A 22755-nucleotide genomic window follows, 5' to 3' on the forward strand; every position below is an offset into this window, starting at 1 on the left:
TAAAGAAGAGACATCAGAGACAATTTCATAAAAGATAAAGTATTTCACTAAAGACTCATAAGGAATGTTTCTGTATAGCATAAGGAAAGAAGAGAATAAAGGATCAGAGCCACGAAACAGCTTGGGAGATTTTAGGAAACTTAACAGATGAGTCCAGAAAGCCAAATGCCATCTGTGTTTGATGTTACTATGTTAACACCTAGTTACCTAGGTGTTAGTTATCTAATTAGTTACCTAATTCTAGTATTAAGAAGTGAGCCATTTGACATTTTATGTTGTGAGAGTGAACCTCTTATGAACAGACTTAGTACCATTCTAAGATTAGACCCCTGAGGGATAGTTTGCCACTTCTAATATCTGAAGACACAAGCAGAAGGCACCATTTGCAATCTAGAATGCTGGCTTTGACCAGACAGCAAATCTACAAGTGTTTCATCTTGGATTTCCCCACCTCTATAACTGAGATAAAAATTCCTGCTGATAGGTTTCCCAGTATAAAGTGGAGGACTTAGAGTGGTTTATATGCTCTGTTAAATTGTAGAATTTTGACCTGTAGGTAGAAGGAAAATTTTAAAACTTTTCTATAGTAAGATAATTTTCAGCTTAGAACATTTATATAAATCTGTTAAGCAAGTAGAGGTAAGAGGAGTCATTTTCCCTTGTATGTGTTAAAGAGGGACTTTTTCACTCTTTTTCTAGCATTTCAATTGTTTTTCATGAATAGAAGACTTAGTTTGTAAGACTGGAAGATATTTCTCTGAAATAGATTTTATCTTTTGCATATTGTCATTTTTTAAAAAAAATTATTTTTAAGTTTCATAAAGATTTTTTCTTTCAAAGAATTAGTTAATTAGCTCCCTAATTGTAGCTGAGATGACAGGGTACACATCACCATAGACAGGTAATATACAGTTGAGTTGGGGTCTTACACACTTGGTCTAGGCTGACCTCAAAGCATGATTTTACTGAGCTCTGCCTATCAAATAACTAGAATCATAGGTAGATTTCTTCATATATTGAGACTTAAAAACTGAAAAAAAGGAGATAAAAAACCATAGAAAAAGGCAATAAAACAAAGTTGGTTCTTCAAAAAATTAACAAAATCCACAGACCCTTAGCAAATCTATCAGAAAAAGAAGAGAACATACCCAAATAAACAAACTCAGAGATGAGAATGGAAACATCACCACAGAAACAACCAAGATTCAGAACATTATAAGGGAATACTTCTCTGGAAGAAAGATGAATTTCTAGCAAATACTGACATGCCCAAACTAAACGAAGATGATTTAAATCAACAGACCCATATCAAGCATCAAAGTAGAAACAGCAATGAGCCCTCCCACCCAAGAAAGCCCAGGACCGGATGGATTTACAGCTGAATTCTACAAGGACTTCAAAGCAGAACTCACACTAATACTCTTCCAACTCTTCAATGAAATTGAAAGTGAAAGTTCACTACCAAACTCTTTATTTAAAGCCATCATAACCCTCATCCCAAAACTAGACAGGGACATATCAAAGAAAGAGAACTATAGAACCATTTCCCTGATGAACATTGATTTCCAAACTTCTCAACAAAATTTTGGCCAACTTGACTTCAAAACTTCAAAAACTCATAAAAAAAATCATATGCCATAATCAAACAAGATTTATTTCAGGGATATAATTCATCACATTGACAAGAGCAAGAATAAGAACCACATGATTATCTCAATAGATACATAAAAAGCAAGTTCAGGGGCTGGGAATGTGGCCTAGTGGTAGAGTGCTTGCCTAGTATGCATGAAGCCCTGGGTTCAATTCCTCAGTGCCACATAAACAAAAAGCTGGAAGTGGAGCTGTGGCTCAGGGACAGTTCCCAGACCCTGAGTTCCAGCCCTAGGACTGGCAAAATAAAGCAAAAACAAACAATCAATCAAAAAGCATTTGACAAGATCCAACGTCCCTTTATGATAAAAGCTATGGAAAAACTAGGAATCCATGGAACATTCCTCAATATAATAAAGGCTGTGTATGAGAAACCTACAGTCAGCATTATACTTAATGGCGAAAAGCTAAAGCCATTTCCTCTAAATTCAGGAATGAGACAAGGATGTCCACTTTCTCCACTTCTCTTCAATTTAATATTAGAATGCCTAGCTAGAGCAATAAGACAAGATGCGAATATAAAGGGGATCCAAATAGGGAAAGATGAAGTAAAACTCTCCCTCTCTGCAGATGACATGATCTTGTATTTAAAGAACTCCATGAACTCCACTCCCAAGTTACTCAAGCTGATCTGAAACTTTGGCAAAGTAACAGGGTATAAAATTAACCCTCAAAACAATGGCTTTTCTGAATGCCAATAAGGAAAAGAGCGCAGCTGAAATCAGGAAAGCAACTCCTTTTGTAATAGCCCCACAAAAAATAAAATCCTAGGAGTTAACTAAAGAAGTGAAGGACCTCTATCATGAAAACTTTAAAACCCTGAGAAGGGAAATTAAAGCAGAACTAAGGAAGTGGAAAAACCTTCCATGCTCCTAGATTTGGAGGATTACATTAACATTGTGAAAAATGGCAATACTGCCAAAGGCTATCTACATATTCAATGCAATACCTATCAATATTCCAACCTCATTCTTCAATGAAATAGAAGAAGCAACCTAAGAATTCATATGGAACAATAAAAGACCCCGAATAGCAAAAACAGTCCTTAGCAGAAAGAACAGTGCTGGAAGAATATTAATACCAAATCCCAAACTCTACTACAAAGCCATAGTAATCAAAGTAGCTTGGTACTGGCACAGAACAGACCTCACGACCAATGGAATAGAACTGAAAACCCAGAAATGAACCCACAGACCTATAGCCACCTAATCTTCGATAAGTGAGCCAAAAAAATAGAATGGAAGAATGACAGCCTCTTCAGTAAATGTGCTGGCAAAATTGGTTAAATACCTGTAGAAAACTAAAGCTAGATCCTTATATATCACCCTGCAACAGAATCAATTCCAGGTGGATCAAAGACCTCGAAGTCAAAGCAGACACCCTGGAAACATTACAGGAATAGGAGAAACTCTAGGGCTCATTGGCACAGGCCGAAATTTTCTTAATAAAGACCAGAAACAACAAATCAAAGAAATGTTAGATAAATGGGATTGCATGAAATTGCAGAGCTTCTGCATGGCAAAGGACATAGCTAGCAAGATCAATAGAAAGTCCATGGATTAGCATTTGATCTTCACTAGCTATACAACGGACAAGGGTCTCATATCTAAAATATACTTAGCACTCAAAAAATTAAATCTCCCAACAACAAATCCTCAAACAACCACTCGATTGATAAGTGGCCTAAAGAGGTAAAGAGAGACTTCTCTGAAGAAAAAATAAGAATGGCCTATAGACATATGAAGAAATACTCAACTTCTCTAGCCATGAAAGAAATGCAATTCATAACAACATTGAGATTCTCCTCACTCCTATTAGAATGGCTATAATTAAGAAATCTAATAACAACAGATGCTGGAGGGCATGTGGCCAGAAGGGAATCCTACTGCATTGTTGGTGGGAGTGTAAACTTGTTCAACCACTCTGAAAAGCAGTATTGAGGTTCCTCAAAAGACAACACAGAGTTCCCCTATGACCCAGTAATCCCACTTCTGGGCATTTACCCAAACGATCACAAACAAGGCCATACTAAAGCTACCAGAACAACTATGTTTACTGCAGCATTATTGACCATAGCTAAGATATGGAACCAACCCAGATGCTCCTGAGTAGATGAGTGGATCAAGAAAACGTGGTATATATATAGAATGGAATTCTATGCCTCCATCAGAAAAAATAACATTGCCCCATTTGTTAGGAAATGGAAAGACTTGGGAAAAGTCATATCAAATGAAGTAAGACAGGCCCAAAGAAACATAGGCCCCATGGTTTCCCTTATTTGCAATAAATAGTGTATGTCTAGGACAAGTAGAAAAGGTCAAAAGCTATGTCCATATGACCGTTTAAGAGGATGGTAAGTGAAATAAGCACCAAAACAGGGATACAAGAGATTTATCTTCCTTGCTGTTGATTTTAATGTATTTATAATGTACTATGTGATTTTTTTGTTTGTTTTGTATGTTCTTCCCCCATGGTATAACCCCTGTTGTCTCTGTATTTGATTCCGGTGCCCTGCATCTTGTATTATATACATTTTTCTAATTTGAGGAGGGGAAGGGAAATAAATGGTGAAACAGGGATACAGGTTGACCCATTGTAACAATTAGATGTGCAAGACACTATGTTGAAAATGAACTTTACAACTTCAAGGCAGGGAGGAGTTAGGGAGGTGTGGAGAATAGGGATAGTAGGGGAAAAACAAAGGAGGGGGGTAACAATAATTGATAGAAAATGTACTCATGTAACTGTAACTCCTCTGTACAGTATCTTTACAATAAAACGTACATATTAAAAAAAGAGATCAGTGTTTGCTGTTGAGTTTCATACTTATTAATTAATTGAAACATTAGCCTGAAACTCCCTTTGTTCACTAAATCTCTATGGTTTGTTAAAAGTCAATATAAACTTAGAATATTATGATTTTATGTCTGGTTTGGCTAAATAAGGTGTACATCTTGCTTATATATTACTGTAAAAGTAATACAAAAATAATATGTCAGTCTATACCACATCAAATAAAGGTCCTGTCTTTGATCCTTTTCTTTGTTGAAACCCTTTTTTCTTGGGAGGCAGTACTGGGGTTTGAATTCAGGCCCCTGTATTTGCTATGCAAGTGCTTTTTTACCTGAGCCACACCAATAATGGAATGTAGTGGTATTTGTTTAGAAATTGTAGCATGAGTTCAATATCTTTTTTTTTCTTTGTCAGTCATTGGGCTTGCACGCTAGGCCTGGGCACTGTTCCTGAGCTCTTTAGCTCAAGACTGCTTTTCTACCACTTTGAGCCACAGCATCAATTCTGGTTTTCTAGTGGCTAATTGGAAATAAGTCTCATAGACTTTCGAATCTGGGTTGGCTTTGAATTGTGATCCTCAGATCTCAATTAGTAGTTAGAATTACAGGTTTGAGCCAGTCACACCCAGCCTAATATCTTTTTTTCAACTAAATTTGAAGACAAATAGCTTTCACTCTGATTTTTAAAAAATTTTTATTTTATTGTAATGTTGATGTACAGAGGGGTTGTGTTATATAAGTCCAGTAATGAGTACATTTCTTTTTGAACAGTCTCACCTCTTCCCTTGTTTTTTCCCAGTTTTTTTTTTAATTTATTTTATTTTATTTGTGAACATACTGTACAGAGGGGTTACAATTACATGGACAGGATAATGCGTACATTTCTTACCAAGCATTGCAGCCTCCTCCTTTGTTTATCCTTCACATCCCTTCCCAGCCTCTCCCCCCAGTCCCAATCCCCCCCCCCCCCATTTTCCCAGTTTTTTTCCCCTCACAACCTCTCCCTCCTCCCCCAAGGGTTGTGTAGTTCATTTACAACATAGTGTCTAGAGAGTATCACTGCTGAATTAGTTCATTCTTCATCCCACCATTTCTGTGCTTCCCCTTATCCTCTCCATATATTTACATATAACACAAAAGATACAGAAATCAGAAACAGAAAAAAGCAAAAACACAAAAAATAAAATAAAAAAACTCTTGTTTTCATTTCTTGGAGTTCATTTCCTTAAGCTTCATTTTACATGATCCTATGCACATAGCTGTTGAGTGTTGTGATCTTCTCCTAAAACTATCCTTTGGTCTCACTGTGTGACTATTGAGAGTCCTGTTTAACTTATGTCCAAGTGTAATTTTTTTGTCTTTTATTTTCCATTGTGTTTACTTGAAGATTTATTGGCACATTCTAAGTACTACAAATGAGGGAAAATATACAATCTATATTTTGTTGGCTCTTGCTTATTTCACTTAATATAATTATTAACCAGGTCTTTCTATTTCCTTGTGGATGGAGCAATGTCATTCTTTCTAATGGAAGCATAGAATTCCATATATATATATATATATATATATACACCACATTTCCTTTTTTTTTTTTTTTTAATACACCACATTTTCTTGATCCAGTAATCCAGTGAGGGACATTTGGGCTGATTCCATATCTTGCCTGTGGTAAACACTGCTGCACTAAACATGGTTTTGCTGGTAGCTTTAGTGTGGCCTGAGTTGTAGTCTATTGATAAATGCCCAGGTGTAGAATTGCTGGGTTATAAGGAACTATATTTAGTCTTTTGAGGAACCTCTATCCTGCTTCCAGAGTGACCAAACAAGTTTATATTCCTACCATCAGTGCAGTAGTGTTGCCTTGTGACCACATCTCTACCAGCATCTGTTATTGTTAATTTTCTTTCTTTTTTTTTCTTTCTTTTTTTTTTTTGTCGGTCGTGGGGCCTGAACTTTGGGCCTGGGCACTGTCCCTCAGCTCTTCAGCTCAAGGCTAACGCTCTACTACTTGAGCCATAGCACCACTTCCAGCTTTTTTCTGCTTATGTGATCCTGAGGAATTGAACCCACGGCCTCATGCATGCAAGGCAAGCACTCTACCACTGAGCCACCTTCCCAGCCCTTGTTAATTTTCTTGATAATGAACATTCTATCTGGGATGAGGTAGAAAATCAATGTTGTTTTGATTTGCATTTCTTTATGGCCAGAGAGGTCAAACATTTCTTCATGTCTATTGGCCATTCTTACTTCTTCTGAGAAGTCTCTATAAATAGTCTTTAGCACATTTACTAATTGGGTTGCTGTTTATTTAAGGATTTGCTTTTGGAGGCTTAAATTTTTTGAGCCCTAAGTATATTTTAAATATGGGGCTATTTATCTTGCTAGCTGTGTCCTTTGCCATGCAGAACTCTTTTGTTTGATGTAATCCAATTTATCCAGTCTTTGATTTGTTATGATTCTGTATCTTTGGAAGTTTTTTTTTCTTTTTTTGTTTTTTTTGGTTGGTTGTGGGGCTTGAACTCTGGGCTTGGGTGCTGTCCCTCAGCTCTTCAGCTCAAGGTGAGCGCTCTACCACTTGAGCTACAGTGCCACTTCCAGTTTTCTGATAGTTTATTGGAGATAGGAGTCTCATGGTCTTTCCTGCCCCGGTTGGCTTTGAACCGCGATCCTCAGATCTCAGCCTCCTGAGTAGCTAGGATTACAGGTGTGAGCCACCAGCGCCTGGCTTTCTTTGGAAGTTTTGACCCATGCCAATGAGCTTTATTATTTCCCCTATCCCTTCCTGTAATATTTTCATAGTGTCTGACCTTATATTGAGGTCTTTGATCCGTTTGGAATTGATTCTGGTGAAGAGTAATATGTAAGGATCTAGCTTCAGTTTTCTGCATGTCAATAGCCAATTTTTCCAATACCATATATTGAATAGGCTGTCTTTCTTCCATCCTGTGTTTTTGGCTCCTTTATAAAATATTAGGTGGCTGTAGGTCTGTGGGTTCATTTCTGGGTCTTCTATTCTATTCCATTGGTCCTCAGGTCTGTTTATTACTGTGGCTTTGTAATAGAGTTTGCTGTTTGGTTCTGATACTCCTCCAACACTCTTCTTCCTCCTAAGGATTGATTTTGCTATTTGGGGTCTTCTATGATCCCATATGAATTTCTGGATAGCTTCTTCTATATCATTGAAGAATATTGTTGGTATTTTTTGGAAACTGCATTGAATTAGTAGATAGCTTTGGGAATTAATGCCATTTTCATGATGTTAATCCTTTTGATGCAGGAGCATGGAATGTTTTTCCATTTCCTTAAATCTGCTTTAATTTCTTTTTCATCTTTTTAAAGTTCTCATCATAGAGGTCCTTCACATCTTTGGTTAATTCCTTAGTATTTTATGTTGTATTTCTGTATTGTATTTTAAGCCTATTACAAATGAAGTTACTTGCCTGATTTCAATCTCATTCTTATTGTTGGTATCCAGAAAAGCTACTGATTTTTGTGGGTTAATTTTATACTGTGCTCCTTTGCCAAAGTTTTGGATCAGCTCAAGTAACTTGGGAGAAGAATCTATGGGTTTCTTTAAATACAGGGTCATATCATCTGCAAAGAGGGAGAGTTTTACTCCTTCCTTCCCTATTTGGATCCCCTTTATGTTTTTCTTTTTCCTTATTGCTCTTGCTAGGAATCCGTGTACTATATTGAATAGGAGTAGAAAGAGTTGATGTTCTTATCTCTTTTTTAATTTTAGAGGAAATGTCAACTTTTACCATTAAGTAAAATGCTGGATGTAGGTTTGTCATACACAGCCTTTATGTTATTGAGGAATGTTCCATGGATTCCTCGCTTCTCCAGAGCTTTTATCATATGGGGGGATGAATCTTGTCAAATGCTTTTTCTGCATCTTTTGAGATGATCATATGGTTCTTGTCCTTGCTCCTGTTGCGTCACTGTAACGAATCCTGTTTGGTCATGGTATATAATTTTTTTGGTTAGTTGTTGAATTTGGGTGGCCAGAATTTATTGAGAAGTTTTACATCAATGTTCATCAAAGATATGTATCTATAGTCCTCTTTCTTTGATGAGTCCCTATCTTGTTTTGGGATGAGGGTTATGTTGGCTTCATAGAATGAATTTGGTAGTGATCTTTCCCTTTCAATTTCATTGAAGAGTTTCAGGAGTATTGGAGTGGAATGAATTCCTTATGGAATTCAGCTTGAATGCATCTGGTACTGGGTTTTGCTTGGGTATAAGGTGTTTTATTGTCATTTCTATTTCATTAGTTGTTATGGTTCTATTTAGTTCATTAAATCTTCTTTATTAGTTTGGGTTTCATAATATCTTTAGAAATTCTTCTATTTCTTCCAGATTCTCTAATTTGTTAGCATAAATGTTTGCTAAGTATTCTCATAATATTTTGAATATTGTTTTTTTCTGTTGTGATTATCCTGTTTTTGTCTCTAATTGTATTTGGGTGTGTTCTCTTCTTGTTTTGGTCAGATTTGCTAAGGATCTGTCAATTTTGTTAATATTTTCTTTTTCTTTTTTTTTGGGGGGGGGGTCTGGTCATGGGGCTTGTTCCTCAGCTCTTCAGCTCAAGGCTAGTACTCTACCACTTGAGCCACAGCACGACTTCCAGCTTTTTTCTTTTTGCTTATGTGATGCTGAGGAATCAAACCCAGGGCCTCAAACATGCAAGACAAGCGCTCTACCACTGAGCCACCTTCCCAGCCCCTAATTTTGTTAATTTTTTCAAAGAATCAACTCTTTGTTTTGTTTTTCTTTTATGTTTTTTTGGGGCCTCCATTTATTTCTGATTTAATTTTAATGATTTGATTTTATCTACTGGGTTGAGGTTTGGCTTATTCACTCTTTTTCAAGTAGCTTAAGGTGCATTATTAAATTATTGATTTGAGATTTCTCCAATTTGTTGATACAGGCTCTCAGAGGTATAAATTTTCCTCTGAATACTGCCTTTGCTGTGTCCCAGAGGAGCTGGTATTTTATGTGCTCATTTTTGTTAAATTACATAAATGTTTGAATTTCTATTCTGATCTCTTCTATGACCCCTGATCAATAATGTGTTGTTTAGTCTCCATGAGTTAGAGAATTTTTTTATGATGGCTTTTTGTGTTGAGCTCTAATTTTATTCCATTATGGTCGGACAGAATGCAGGGAATGTTTTCAGTTTTTCTGAATTTGCACAGGTTTTCTTTGTGACCTAAAATATTATCTATTTTGGAAAACATTCCATGAGCTGCTGCGCAGAACGTATATTCTGATGGTACATGAAATTTTCTGTAAATGTCTGTTGTCTAGTTGGTCAATGTTGTTATTTAGGTCTAAGGTTTCTCTGTTAAGAGTTTTTGCCTGATGACCTATCCAGAGGTGACAGTGATGTGTTGAAGTCACCAAGAATCAATATGTTTGGATCTATCTCTGGTTTTGGTGAAGAAGTATTTTTTGATGAATTTACTCTGATTTTTAAGCTACATTAATCATGGGAATTTGGAGCATTAGTTTCTAAAGTATTTTTATTTTTGAAATGATACTTTCAGATAACTAATTAACAATTAACTTTACCTCACACTCCACAGTAAGTGAAAATGCAGTACAAATCTTAGCATTTTCAAATGGGTTATAGTTTTTAAATGATATAAAAGCAGGTGAATAAAGGTCTCCTGTTAGATTGTATTTTTTTTCCAGTTTTTCTCAAGAAAGGAGATTAAGTACATTTAGAAATGAAAATTAGTGTTTAAGAATAGCTTTAATTATCAGCTTGACAGAATTTTTAGTTGCATAGTTCATAATTTATTGTATGTGAATTATAGACTAAAATTTTTGGTTTGATGAATATATAAAAAATATTTCTATAGTTACTTTTTTTAGCCACATTTCAAGCTGAGCAGGAATTACAGACCATATTGTTGTGGGGCTGCTTTGTATGAAATCTTGGTGCTTATTGCATACCCTATTCTCTGGGAATGCCTCAGTTATCTTTAAGAATTTTCACTTCTTGAGGATGTCTAGATTGATTTTTTTAAATAAGACTTTGCATATTATATATTTAAATATATATATTCTATTTGTATGCTTAAAGAAAAATTGACTGATAATCTGCTTTACTATTTTTAAATGTTTTTAGCTGATCCAAATAAAGAGTTTAAAAATAAGGCAACTGTTTTCAAATGCTCAAGTAAGTTAATTCTTAATGTATAAGTAGTTTTCTCTTTTAGCATAAATTCTTCATGAACTTTTTTTTAAATGTATGACATTTAATTTCTTTTTTTTTTCTTTGTTTTGTCAGTCATTGGGCCTGAACTCTGGGCCTGGGTGCTGTCCCTTGAGCTGTCCAGCTCAAGGCTAGTACTCTACAACTTGAGCCATAGCACCGCTTCTGGCTTTTTCTGCTTATGTGGTGTTGAGGAATCGAACCCAGGGCTTCATGCATGCAAGACAAGCTCTCATCATTGAGCCACTTTCCCAGCCCTGACATTTAATTCTTAATGTTTAGCTCTCTCTTGGTACAGTGTTATAAAGCACTTCATAAAGTTTTTTTTTAATCTGTCACATTTAAGAATCTTTAGGTAAATTTCAATAAACTGAACTTTTCTAATTCTGAGCTCTTTCCAGTGGAAATAGGTATAATTAACTGTTATGACTACCTTAAAACTATTTGATAAAAGGTTTGTTTTTTTTTTTTTTATGGCAGTAGTGACTGAGCATAGGCTTACTGGCCTGTCTGCCTTCAAATCCTACTAAACTTTTTATTGATTACATGACTTATTTAGAAATGTTGTGGAATATGTCCAGTACTTAGTTTCTTCATTTCTAAAGCGAGAATAACAATAATATAGCTTTACTAAATTGTAGCATATATTTTCATAAAGAGCATTGTATTCTACAAAATTACATAAAAACATTATTAGAATACTAGAACTAAGATCATAACAATCAAAGGTTTCATTGATAACCTTTATTTTAAAAAGGAATTTAATCTAAAGAACTTAGTTGCACAGATAATTGTGGCAAAGAAGTACATAGAAGTCATCATGAATACAGCTCTTTAGCTTGAAAAATACCTGCGAGTTGTGCATGGAAATGGGTGTTGGGAAGATTGTATTTGTGAGTGAAGTCATAAAAAGAGGTTAATCTAAAATTGAATGGAAGCCGGGCGCTGGTGGCTCACGCCTGTAATCCTAGCTACTCAGGAGGCTGAGATCTGAGGATCGCGGTTCAAAGCCAGCCCGGGCAGGAGAGACCGTGAGACTCCTATCTCCAATAAACCACCAGAAAACTGGAAGTGGCGCTGTAGCTCAAGTGGTAGAGCGCTCGCCTTGAGCTGAAGAGCTGAGGGACAGCGCCCAGGCCCAGAATTCAAGCCCCACGACCGACAAAAAAAAAAAAAAAACAAATAAAATTGAATGGAGGGCTGGGAAGGTGGCTCAGTGGTAGAGTGCTTGCCTTGCATGCATGAGGCCCTGGGTTCGATTCCCCAGCACCACATAAGCAAAAAGAAAAAAGCCGGAAATGGTGTTGTGGCTCAAGTGGTAGAGCGCTAGCCTTGAGCTGAAGAGCTGAGGGACAGTGCCCAGGCCCAGAGTTCAGGCCCCACAACCGGACCCCCCCCAAAAACTGAAATAATATAATAAAAATAAAAAATAAAATAAATAAAATTGAATGGAAAGCTGTACAGCCAACCCTTAGATCCATGAATGGGTATATGGTTTGAAAATCACTTGTGGAAAAACAGGATATATAGAGTTCGAACACAACTAATGATCATACAAGAGTGACTTGAGAGCTTTTCTACATCAACTGAGATCAAAATACACCTATGAGAATTCTTTTTTTTTTTTTTTGTAACCAGGCTTGGTCAAAACTGTAGGTATTAAATCTGTAATAGCGCTTCCTATACTCCCAAATGTACATGAGTATGACTCATAGCACATGTAGATGGTTAAATATCTGGAGTCGATGTATGAGGTATGTATGCTTCCTGGAATCCTGCATAGCCCATTTAATCTCTGTGCACTTTTCTGCCTTCACTTCCTATTTCTTACAAAAGAAATAAAATTCAGTTATCCCCAAATTGTCATACATCAACTGAGTTGGAGCAAATGGACATTTTTAAAACAAGCATTCAAGCAGAACTGACTGTACCTACCACAGAAAGTTGTTATGAGGACTAAATGAGACAGTAAATGTAAAATGCTTAGATTTCCTTGCTCATAATAGTGCTTGATTCATGTTAGTTATCTACTTGTATTGAACCCTACTTACTGCTGTTTACTACGTATCTGTTTCTAGATCTTGAAACCTTGTCTCAAACAACAGCAAACAAAAATAAAAGACAGTATAAAGATTTAGCTGTTTCATTAAGTCTACTTAAAATTTGAGCCAGAATCCTAAAATTTTATTACCAGAATTAAATTAACATAATTTAAAAAGTTAGTAAAGGCTGCTTTAAAAAATGTTGTAGGCCCTTTAGCTCTAAGTACATTCTGAAGCTGCCTTTCAATTTCTCAGATTGTATCTTCATCATTAAGTGATCAATGACTGTATTAGAAGAAAGCTATTGTGGTGATGGTGTTATTATATTTTGTGCAGGTCCTGGGGCTTGAACTCAGTGCCTGGGCACTGTCTCGAGTTTTTTTTTTTTTTTTTTTTTTGTTTGTTTGTTTTTTATTTTCTCAATGCTAGTACTCTACCTTGAGCCACAAGCTCCACTTCTGGCTTTTTGTTGGTTAGTTGGAGATTAGTGTCTCACTGTCTTTCCTGCCTGTACTGGCTTCAAACCTCAGTTCTCAGATGTCATCCTCTTGAGTAGCTCGGATTACAGGCATGATCCGCTGCTGCCCACCAAAAGCTTTTGTTTTAATTAATATTTGTTGCTTAATGAGACAGAAATTAGAGAATTGATGTTTGGACAGCCCATGTAAAAAGTTTGTGTGCAATGGTATATGTCTCTCATCCTATCTACACGGGAAGTATAAATAGGAGGATTTTGGTTCTAGATAGCTCAAGTATAAGTGAAACAGTATTTGAAGAATAATTAAAGCAAAAAGGACTAGTGCATATTTACTATAGCTAAGATATGGAACCAACCCAGATGCCCCTCAGTAGATGAATGGATCAAGAAAATGTGGTATATATACGCAATGGAATTCTATGCCTCCATCAGAAAGAATGACATTGCCCCATTTGTTAGGAAATGGAAAGGCTTGGAAAAATTATATTAAGTGAAGTAAGCCATGACCAAAGAAACATAGGTCCCATGGTTTCCCTTATTTGCAATATCTAGTATATGTTTGAGTCAAGCAGAAAAGGTCAGATAAGGTGATGTTAGGGAAATGAACTCTAAGATATGTATTCAAATGTTTTTTTTTTTTCTTTCATGTGATCGTTTCTAAAGCATTTATAAGATTATCCTTCGTTGCTTTGTATGCCCCTCCCCCACAGTATAACCCCTGCTTTCACTGTATTTGGTGTCGGTATAATTTGTGGAGGGGAAGGGGAAAAACAAATCGTTTTACTAGGGATACAGGTGGACCCATTGCAACCATGAGATGTACAAGTCGTTATGTCGAAAGCGAACTTTAAGGGCTGGGAAGGTGGCTCAGTGGTAGAGCGCTTGCCTTGCATGCCTGAGGCCCTGGGTTCGATTCCTCAGCACCACATAAGCAAAAAGAAAAAAGCCGGAAATGGTGTTGTGGCTCAAGTGGTGGAGTGCTAGGAGTGCTAGCCTTGATTGAGCTGAAGAGTTGAGGGACAGTGCCCTGGCCCAGAGTTCAGGCCCCACGACCGGATCCCCCCTCCCCCCCCCCCCAAAAAAAGCGAACTTTACAACTTTGGTGCGGGAGAGGGGGAGTGGGGAAGATTGGGGGGGGGAGGATGGGAAGGGGAAACAAAGGAGGAGGCTACAATGCTTGATAAGAAATGTACTCATTATCTTGCCCATGTAATTGTAACCCCTCTGTACAGTGTTTTCACAATAAAAATAAATAAATAATTTTTTTTTAAAAAAAGGACTAGTGCATACCTTGTATGGTAGAATGCCTGCCTAATAAGCATGAAGCACTGAGTTCAAATACCAGTACTACAAAAAAAAAAAGCAGTTTATTACTTGTTAGATTGGGTAAAATATAACACCCATATCTTGAAAAGTTATTTTAAAATAATAAGTTTATTAAATTTTATAAACATCTACCCAAATTATTTTTTCTTCTTGACCTTAGTGATTTGGAGTCAACATGAAGAGAATGTAATTGATTTAAATATAGTGTTTGGCTTTGCCATTAGATACCTGAAATGGTTCCTTAAATTTAGGCAGGAAAATTAATCTGAAATCACAATTTAATAAATGGATATAAGATTGAAAATTTCTGGTTACAGTACATTATATTCTGTTTAATTCTTATGTAATTGATGAATAAAACAACATGAACAGTACTATTTTATGTTCCACCTGGTAATGCCATAATTTTACTTAAATGCTACCAGCTCGTTATAAAAGTTGTTCTGGAAGATCTATAGTCTCTGACTCACCCATTTAGATGTGTCTCAAATTTAATTTATTTTTCATGGCAGAACTGGGACTTGAACTCAGTATCTCTTGCCCTTGCTTGGCTTTTTCCACTCAAGGCTAGTGCTCTGCCACTTGAGCCACAGCTCTACTTCTAGTTTTTTGCTGGAGATCGGAGTCTTGAGAACTTTCCAAAGCCCAGGCTGACTTTGAATCACAATCATTAGATCTCAGCCTTCGAAGTAGCAAAGATTACAAATGTAAGCCACCAGTGCCATGCTCAAATTTTATTTTTTTTTAATTTACATTTTTTTCAAAATAGTTGTACCAAGGGGTTTCAACTGATTTTGCCCTTCGTCTTTCTTCTCCATCTTCAAATTTTATTTTTGAGAATATGTTTTAGTAGAAATATTTATAAAATACCCAGTATTATAGATTTTATAGTCATAAATACATATTTTATATTATCCACTTGTAATTACTTTAATGCCCTATCTTGTTCTCAATAATGCCAATTTATATATTGAAAAGTTTAATTTTTTCAAAGTTAGTTTGGGGATAGGAAACTTTTAAGCAAAATGTGTTAGCTCAAGAATACTTTTCTAAGTAACACAATTAATTTCCCTGGTATATTTATTGCATATTCTAAATTTCAATGCTCAGATAGACTTGAAAGTTAAGCTAGTTGTGAATTCTCACTCTACATTTGAGATAACTAATTTTTAAGTGAATTTGCCAGGTTTTCAGGGAAGATATCTGTGTATGTTCATGTACCAAAATTCTTTCTAAGGTGATATTGAGTGGTATTTCTCATTTTGTCATTATTTTGGTAATTATTTTTAAAAAGGAATCAGAATTATTCTTTTATAAACAAGTTGAACCTGGTCTAGCAGTTAGTGAATAACAACTGTTCCTAATGAAATTCAGAAAATATTAGTATTTTCCTGTATTTTTAAAAATAATTCTAATTTAATAAAACCAAGTTAATGCTTTTTAAATACCCTGTGACTGAAAGAAGGTTGCTTTGTATCTAATTCAGTTATCTTAACCAATTATTTTTGTGAAGGAGTTTGACACACCATTTCTGTATTTTGACCTAGCAGTCTAGCATTATTTTTGTTCTTTCTACCTTGATTGTTTTTATTTTTATCTGTTTCTAATGTGTGTAACATGGTCTAATGTAAATAAGTTACTATTCCTCAGTTTATTTTTCTCTTGTTTTATGAATCCTATTTAGTATTTAGTTACAATTGCATGTGTAGTCTTCTAAATTGAAATTATGTATTTTCAATAAAAAACTGTAGTTTAAAATATAAACCTATTTTGTTACCATTTCAATTTTTATTTAATTATTATTAAAATTATTTCAATATATGTTAATGTAGTACATTCAAAAATTGACTTAGGAAGTCTTATTAAGGTGTAAAAGCTGCTATAATAAGTTGTTCCCTACATAAATAAATAAATGACCAATATTACTAGAGGCTATAAGCAGCATGGGGAAAAATGGAAGAAGTCTTTTATCCTAGTTTTTAGAGGGCATCAGCAGCTTGCTTTTATGAAAAAGTAACAGCTAAATGCACTGCAAATAATTTGCAGTAATCCAGTTCAGTGATTCATGTGTCTGCTTTAATGGGTCATAATTCAGGGTAAAGTAACTGAGTGCAGTCAGAGTGCAGACACTGCTTATGCCAGGGACAGTATCTCTTCATAAAACACACCTCAGGAGAAGCAGTTTGCCAGCCCCCTAATACTCTCTGATGTTTTGATGTCCTGCATATTTTTCCGATTAAGTTTTGAGTGCCATGTTTTTAGTTGTATTTCCACATTCATTATTCTCACGTAGACCCTTCAGCGGGTTTGCCATATATGATTATTTTTTTAATGATGCCTTTCTTTCCACTTCAGCAGTTTAATAATCTAGCACATGGCTGCTTCTCAGTACTCAGCATTCACCTCCCCAGTACAGAAGAGGACATGTGCTTTGGCTTCAAAATTCCATTTGCCGTGTTAGAAATGCATATTCCCTACGGAACAACATTTGTTTGACATAACCATTCATTTTTATTATGTCTTTAAATATGTTTATCCAGAGTTATCAATAATCATAAATAACTGTATTCTCATCTTGTTCTGTTTTTTCCAACAGACAAAATTGCTTACCCAGTACATATTAAATCTCGGCAAGTATGATCAAAACTATGACATCAGAGACCGTACAAGATTTATTAGGCAGCTTATTGTTCCGAATGAGAAGAGTGGAGCTTTAAGTAAATATGCCAAAAAAATATTCCTGGCGCAAAAACCTGCACCGCTGCTTGAGTCTCCTTTTAAAGGTATTACTATTAGATTGTATTACTACAAAATATGTGTTATTACAACAATATGTCCCACTTTTAATGTGCTTAAAATTTATCTTTTAGAAATATAAATGAATAGGAAATAGGCATGTAAGAACAATGTGCTTTCTATTCATTTGTGGTTTTGGAGCAACTTTTATAGTAAGGCTTATGTTATTCTAGATCTTATTTTCCTAAATAATTTCAGGTCTTTGTGAATTTTGTTCTTACTAAATATTTTAACTAGAAATAGTTTTAAAAATCTGTTTTATTCTTATAAGCACTTCATTTTATTTTAAATAGTTTTATTGCATAAAGAATGTAAGTAATCTTAATCGTGAAATTTTATTAAACATCTGTGTACACTAATCTCAAAATTTCTAATAAGAATTATTTGATTAAAAAATCTTTTTATATTTAAATTCATTTTTCAAGAAGAGAGAGTGTTATTTTCCTCAGCTTTCTAAAAATGGTTAATTAAATATTTTATCAGTTTAATAAGTAGTCATTACAGTTGGAGTCAAATGATCAGATACCTTGGTTTTCATATTGTTTCTTATTTAATTGCTGTAAAGTGATAAAAAAGCATTTGAGTTTTGTAGAAAAACTATTAAAATTCTGGGTGTGTTTGTGCTAAGACATGTATATGGATTGTTTAACGGTGCTGTCATTCTTAATATTCACAGTAAAGTAATTTTTAGAGAAGCTACATTTCAGAGCAACACCTCTAAACACACTGACTGATTAGTTTTTTTATTGACCATTATGGGACAGATTATTGTAATCTATGGGCTGAAATCAGTTTTTTGACCTATGAAGAGCTTCCTAGTTTATATTTATTCCTTGACATTTGAAGTAATATGCCAATTACCTTGAGCTCTGATTAGGATTGTTCTCTGTTATATGCAGCTCATATTGTTTATTTTATATTTTCCTCTACCTTTAATAGATAGGGATCATTTCCAGCTTGGCACCCTATCTCATACTCTCAACATTAAGGCTTCTGGGTACCTGGAATTATCTAATTGGCCAGAGGTGGCGCCTGACCCGTCAGTTCGAAATGTAGAAGTAATAGAGTTGGTAAGTTGACCTTTCTGAAATTAATTTTGTTCAAGCATTGGGAGATTCTATGGTAACTTATTTTACATAAAGCTTTTTGGGAGGATTGAAAATTGACAGTTGTTCTAGTATTTCTAAATGTAATGTGTTGGATATACCTCTTCTTCACAGGAACTAAACAGTATAGTATTCCTATGTCAATGTACATGTTCTGTTCCTTTTCTTCAAGGAAACAGAGAATTGAATTCTCTGCATCAGTGCCACCCACATTTGTGCGATTGCATTTGTAGCTGTGTAGATTCAATTTCTAAGGTACTTAGTTTCAATGGATTGAGCTTTTTCTACTTTGTTAGAGATTCGTAAGCTTCCTGTCAGTGCTTTTATAAATAATTTTTGCTATTCTCTTCCAGAAAACTATACAGAGTACTCTTGATTTTCTGATATAGTGCTTTAAGTAAAGCCTAACTATAAATAGGGAACATTGTGTGCTGAAAATGTCCTTTGTTGGGGTCACATTTAAAATGAATGATATGTTCATATTAAAAAACAAAAAAAAAATCCTGCTGTTTAGATATTCTTTTTCTATATCTTTTTCTTTAAAAAATCAGACATATTAAAATGATTAATATTAACAGGTTTCTTTTTCTATAACAAAGAAAATGGACCTTTCAATTCTATCGCCATTTATTTATGTGAATAATCCAGTACTTTTAAAAGTAGAATTAATATTAAATAAGCAATTAAGAATTATACTCTGGATGTTTTCTGATAGAAAAATACACATTGAACAACAATTCAGACAACCAGAATTCTTTAACACTAATTCCTGTTAGTAAGTTAGTTAGCTTTGCTCTTAACTTTTCCATCTGCAGCAGAAGAGAACTTTTATTATTTTAAACATAATTTCTGCAATAAACATAACCATGTAATTTGATTCCTCTCAGAAATAATTTTCTCATAACTACTAAAACATTCTAGCTTTATGTCATGACCAGAAGCAATCAGTACTTAATAATTATGCCTTTGAGCAAACCCTAGCAGTAAGTGCTGATATTTGACAAACATTATATTGTCTAAAACTCAGATTCATCATAAGAGGTAGTTGTTATTTCAACTTTGTAGATAAAGAAAGCAAGACTTAGAGAATCTAAGTAAATTGCTTAGGTTCACATATCTGGTAAGTGAAAGGAACAGGATTCTAGCCTAGGATATCTTAAATATATGGGTTTTTTAAACTGCTTTGATTATGTAATATGAAAAGAGGAAGCTTGAGCTTGTAGATCTGGTTTATACTTTGTACATAATTTTCATATTGTAACAAACTATTGCTGATTAGGGATAGATAAGAGAAAAGAGAATTGCATGTCTATTTCCTTTTACAACTGAGGTTTTTTATTTTATTTTTTCATTCAACTCTAAGTACACTTGAACACAAATACCTTATTTGTGCAATTTTCAATCAAGTACTAGAACATAAAGTGTTCTTTGATATATTTCTTTCTGCGGATATATTCTCTCCTAATAATTATGTCTATTTGTTGTTTATGGTTCTGTCCTTTTTCATGATTGGGCACATCATGTCTTGGTTCAAACAGGACCATACTTTTATCCTCCCACCACATCTATCCTCTACTCACTTTCCTATTGCCTTACCACTGCTTCCACTCCACCCCCCCCCCCCACACACACACACACGCCAAAAAGGACTTATCTTTTCACAAATTGATAGCAGTGTGTCATACTTTCATTTGGTCTCAGCAGTATCCTTATATTGCCTGATAGCTGGCTTCTTCGTTTGCATGTGTTAACTATCTTATTTTTGAACTTAATAATTGATAACTATATGGATAATAATTATAACTGATGGAGCCAGATTGTAAAGAACTGACACTGTCCATTGATGCCATGTAGAAAATAGCTTCAATCTATTGCTCTCTGAGACATATTGGCTTAAAATTATATTATGAGGGATAGAATTGAATATAAACATAATATAGCTAGTTCTATTTTCAAATGCATCTGTAACAGTGTATCAAGTAATGGTCAGATCATCTTTCCTGCCTCTTACTATCTCAACCACCTCCAAAAATCACACCAATGATTTTTATTAACATAATACACTGTGCTATTGTAGGTGTACTGTAAAGTGATATTATAGGGTCAAAATGTCATTACTGTGAAATATAACTTTGTAGAAAAAGTGGGTTAAGCTTAAGTAATCTGTTATTTTGATCAAAACAACAAGGAGCTAGTCAGATTGGCACTAGAAGTCACTTTGAATTACACACTATCATTTCTAGAATATTAGATACAACATAAATTTATGTTATGGTACTAAGTTTGGAAGGTCATTTAGGTATAGTTTTTGTTTAGTTCCAGAAAATGTTTTCTTCACTTATAGACTATCATTTGTATATTAAAGCTATTTTGCTTTATAAACATAGAATAGCTAATATTTTATCTTTTACTGGAAATTTCTGATTAGTGCCTCTGTTTCTTCTAAGATTTTTTTTCTATTCCTTTTGTTTTGACTGTTATAGATATCATACCACAACAAAAATTAAAATATTTTTGTGGTTAGTCTTTAAAACCTGGTTCTGGATATGGAGCTGTGGCTTAAGTGGTAAAAGTGCTAATCTTGAGCAAAATGCTCAGGGATAACACCCAGGCTCTGAGTTCAAGCCCCACGACTAACAGTAACAACAATAACAAAAAAAAAACTGAGGCTCCATGAATATAGATTCTTTGGTCATTCCAAGAAATGAGCATGAGAGCCCATTTTTCTATTGATTTAGTTTTACTGAATTTAATAGACTGTCTGCATAGTTTGTATAGATTTAAGAAAACTGTGTTACTCATTAAATATATGGATCCTTTGTTTATAGGACCCTTTATGTATACTATTTTTAATCAAATTGGAGGCATAAATATATATAAAAAGCAGGAATATTGATCTTATTAAAATATATTCAAATAATTTCTACAGTTTCCTATGTCCAGATAGTAATTTTCAAGGCTACTGAAGCTTATCTCTTGGAGCTACATTCCTTAAGCCTTTTAGATCAGTAGTTTCCAATTGTAGCTGCACTTTATAATCACATAGAGATCTTGAAACCTATGCCTCTAATAAATTAGGATCTTGGGAGGTTAGAATTAATATTTTCATTATTTATATTAGTGTTTTAAAAACTCAAATGTACACCCTGTGTTGAGACCCATTTTTGGATAAGAACCTGTGTCAAGCTACATATATTTCTTTACAGTAAAATATGTACCCTAGAAGAGGCTTATATTCTGCAGAAAGTCAATTGAAAATATAATAAATGAGTATTAGCCAGTTTAACCTTTTTTTGAAGGGGATGGGGGGAGGGAGGTTGCTGATGCTTGAACTCAGGATCTAGGCTCTGTCCCTGAGCTTTTTTTTTTTTTTTTGTCTGTCGTGGGGCTTGAACTCTGTGCTTGGACACTATCCCTGTGCTCTTCAGCTCAAGGCAAGTGCTCTACCGCTTGAGCCACAGTGTCACTTCTGGTTTTCTAGTGGTTTATTGGAGGTAAGAGTCTCAAGGACTTTCCTGCCCGGGCTGGCTTTAAACTGTAATCCTCAGATCTCAGCCTCCTCAGTAGCTAGGATTACAGGTGTAAGCCACTGACACCCAGCTTTCACTGAGCTTTTTTGCTCAAGTCTAGTGCTCTACCACTCAAACCACAGTGTCATGTCTGAATAGTTTATTAGAGGTGAGAGTCTTATGGATTTTCCTGATGAGGCTGCTGGCTTTGAACCATGATCCTCAAATCTCAGCCTCCTGAGTAGCTAAGATTACAGGCGTGAGCCACTACAGTTTTCTTGCATTTTTCTTTAAAGATACATGAAAATAATTTTTCATCATGAGTCAAGGTCACAGTTTTCTTATATTAAATTTCCTTACATGTATTAAACTCTCCAGAGGCTAATATTAGTAAACAGTATTGCTACTATATTTAGGGAATACAAAAGTCCATCTTTTTCTTAAATCTAAACAAAGCTATCTTAATGTAAAATTGGAATCTTTAAAGCAGTAATAAGGGCTGGGTAGGTGGCTCAGTGGTACAGTGCTTGCCTCACATGCAAGAATCAGCCCTAGGTTCAATTCCTCAGCACCACATAAGCAGAAAAAAAAAGCTGGAAGTAGTGCTGTGGCTTAAGTGGTAGAGTACTAGCTTTAAGCTGAAGAGCTGAGGGACAGCACCCAGGCCCCTAGTTCAGGCCCCTCGACCAACAAAAAAAAGTAATAAATATTTATTGTGACAGACATATATGTAAATATATAAAATATTAAAAATATTAAAAATCCCTATTCTCCTGAAGCTCATTCTAATTGTTGAATAACCAGCAATTAGAAATTAAATAGCTGAGCATAGT

The 22755-nt window shown here is 34.9% G+C and overlaps 1 protein-coding gene across 1 annotated transcript in view; it reads left to right on the forward strand.

The window, feature by feature from the left end:
* Window positions 1–22755, forward strand: part of Ap3b1 (adaptor related protein complex 3 subunit beta 1) — a 226083-nt gene that overhangs the window by 106848 nt on the left and 96480 nt on the right. Inside the window, exons 16-17 of the mRNA XM_042690763.1 lie at window positions 17108–17294; window positions 18247–18377. Of these exons, the coding sequence (XP_042546697.1) occupies window positions 17108–17294; window positions 18247–18377 (318 nt within the window). The remainder of the gene's footprint in view (window positions 1–17107; window positions 17295–18246; window positions 18378–22755) is intronic.

Source organism: Dipodomys spectabilis, unplaced genomic scaffold, assembly GCF_019054845.1.
Source record: "Dipodomys spectabilis isolate Male_0828 unplaced genomic scaffold, ASM1905484v1 ptg000140l, whole genome shotgun sequence".
Taxonomy (NCBI): Eukaryota; Metazoa; Chordata; class Mammalia; order Rodentia; family Heteromyidae; genus Dipodomys; species Dipodomys spectabilis.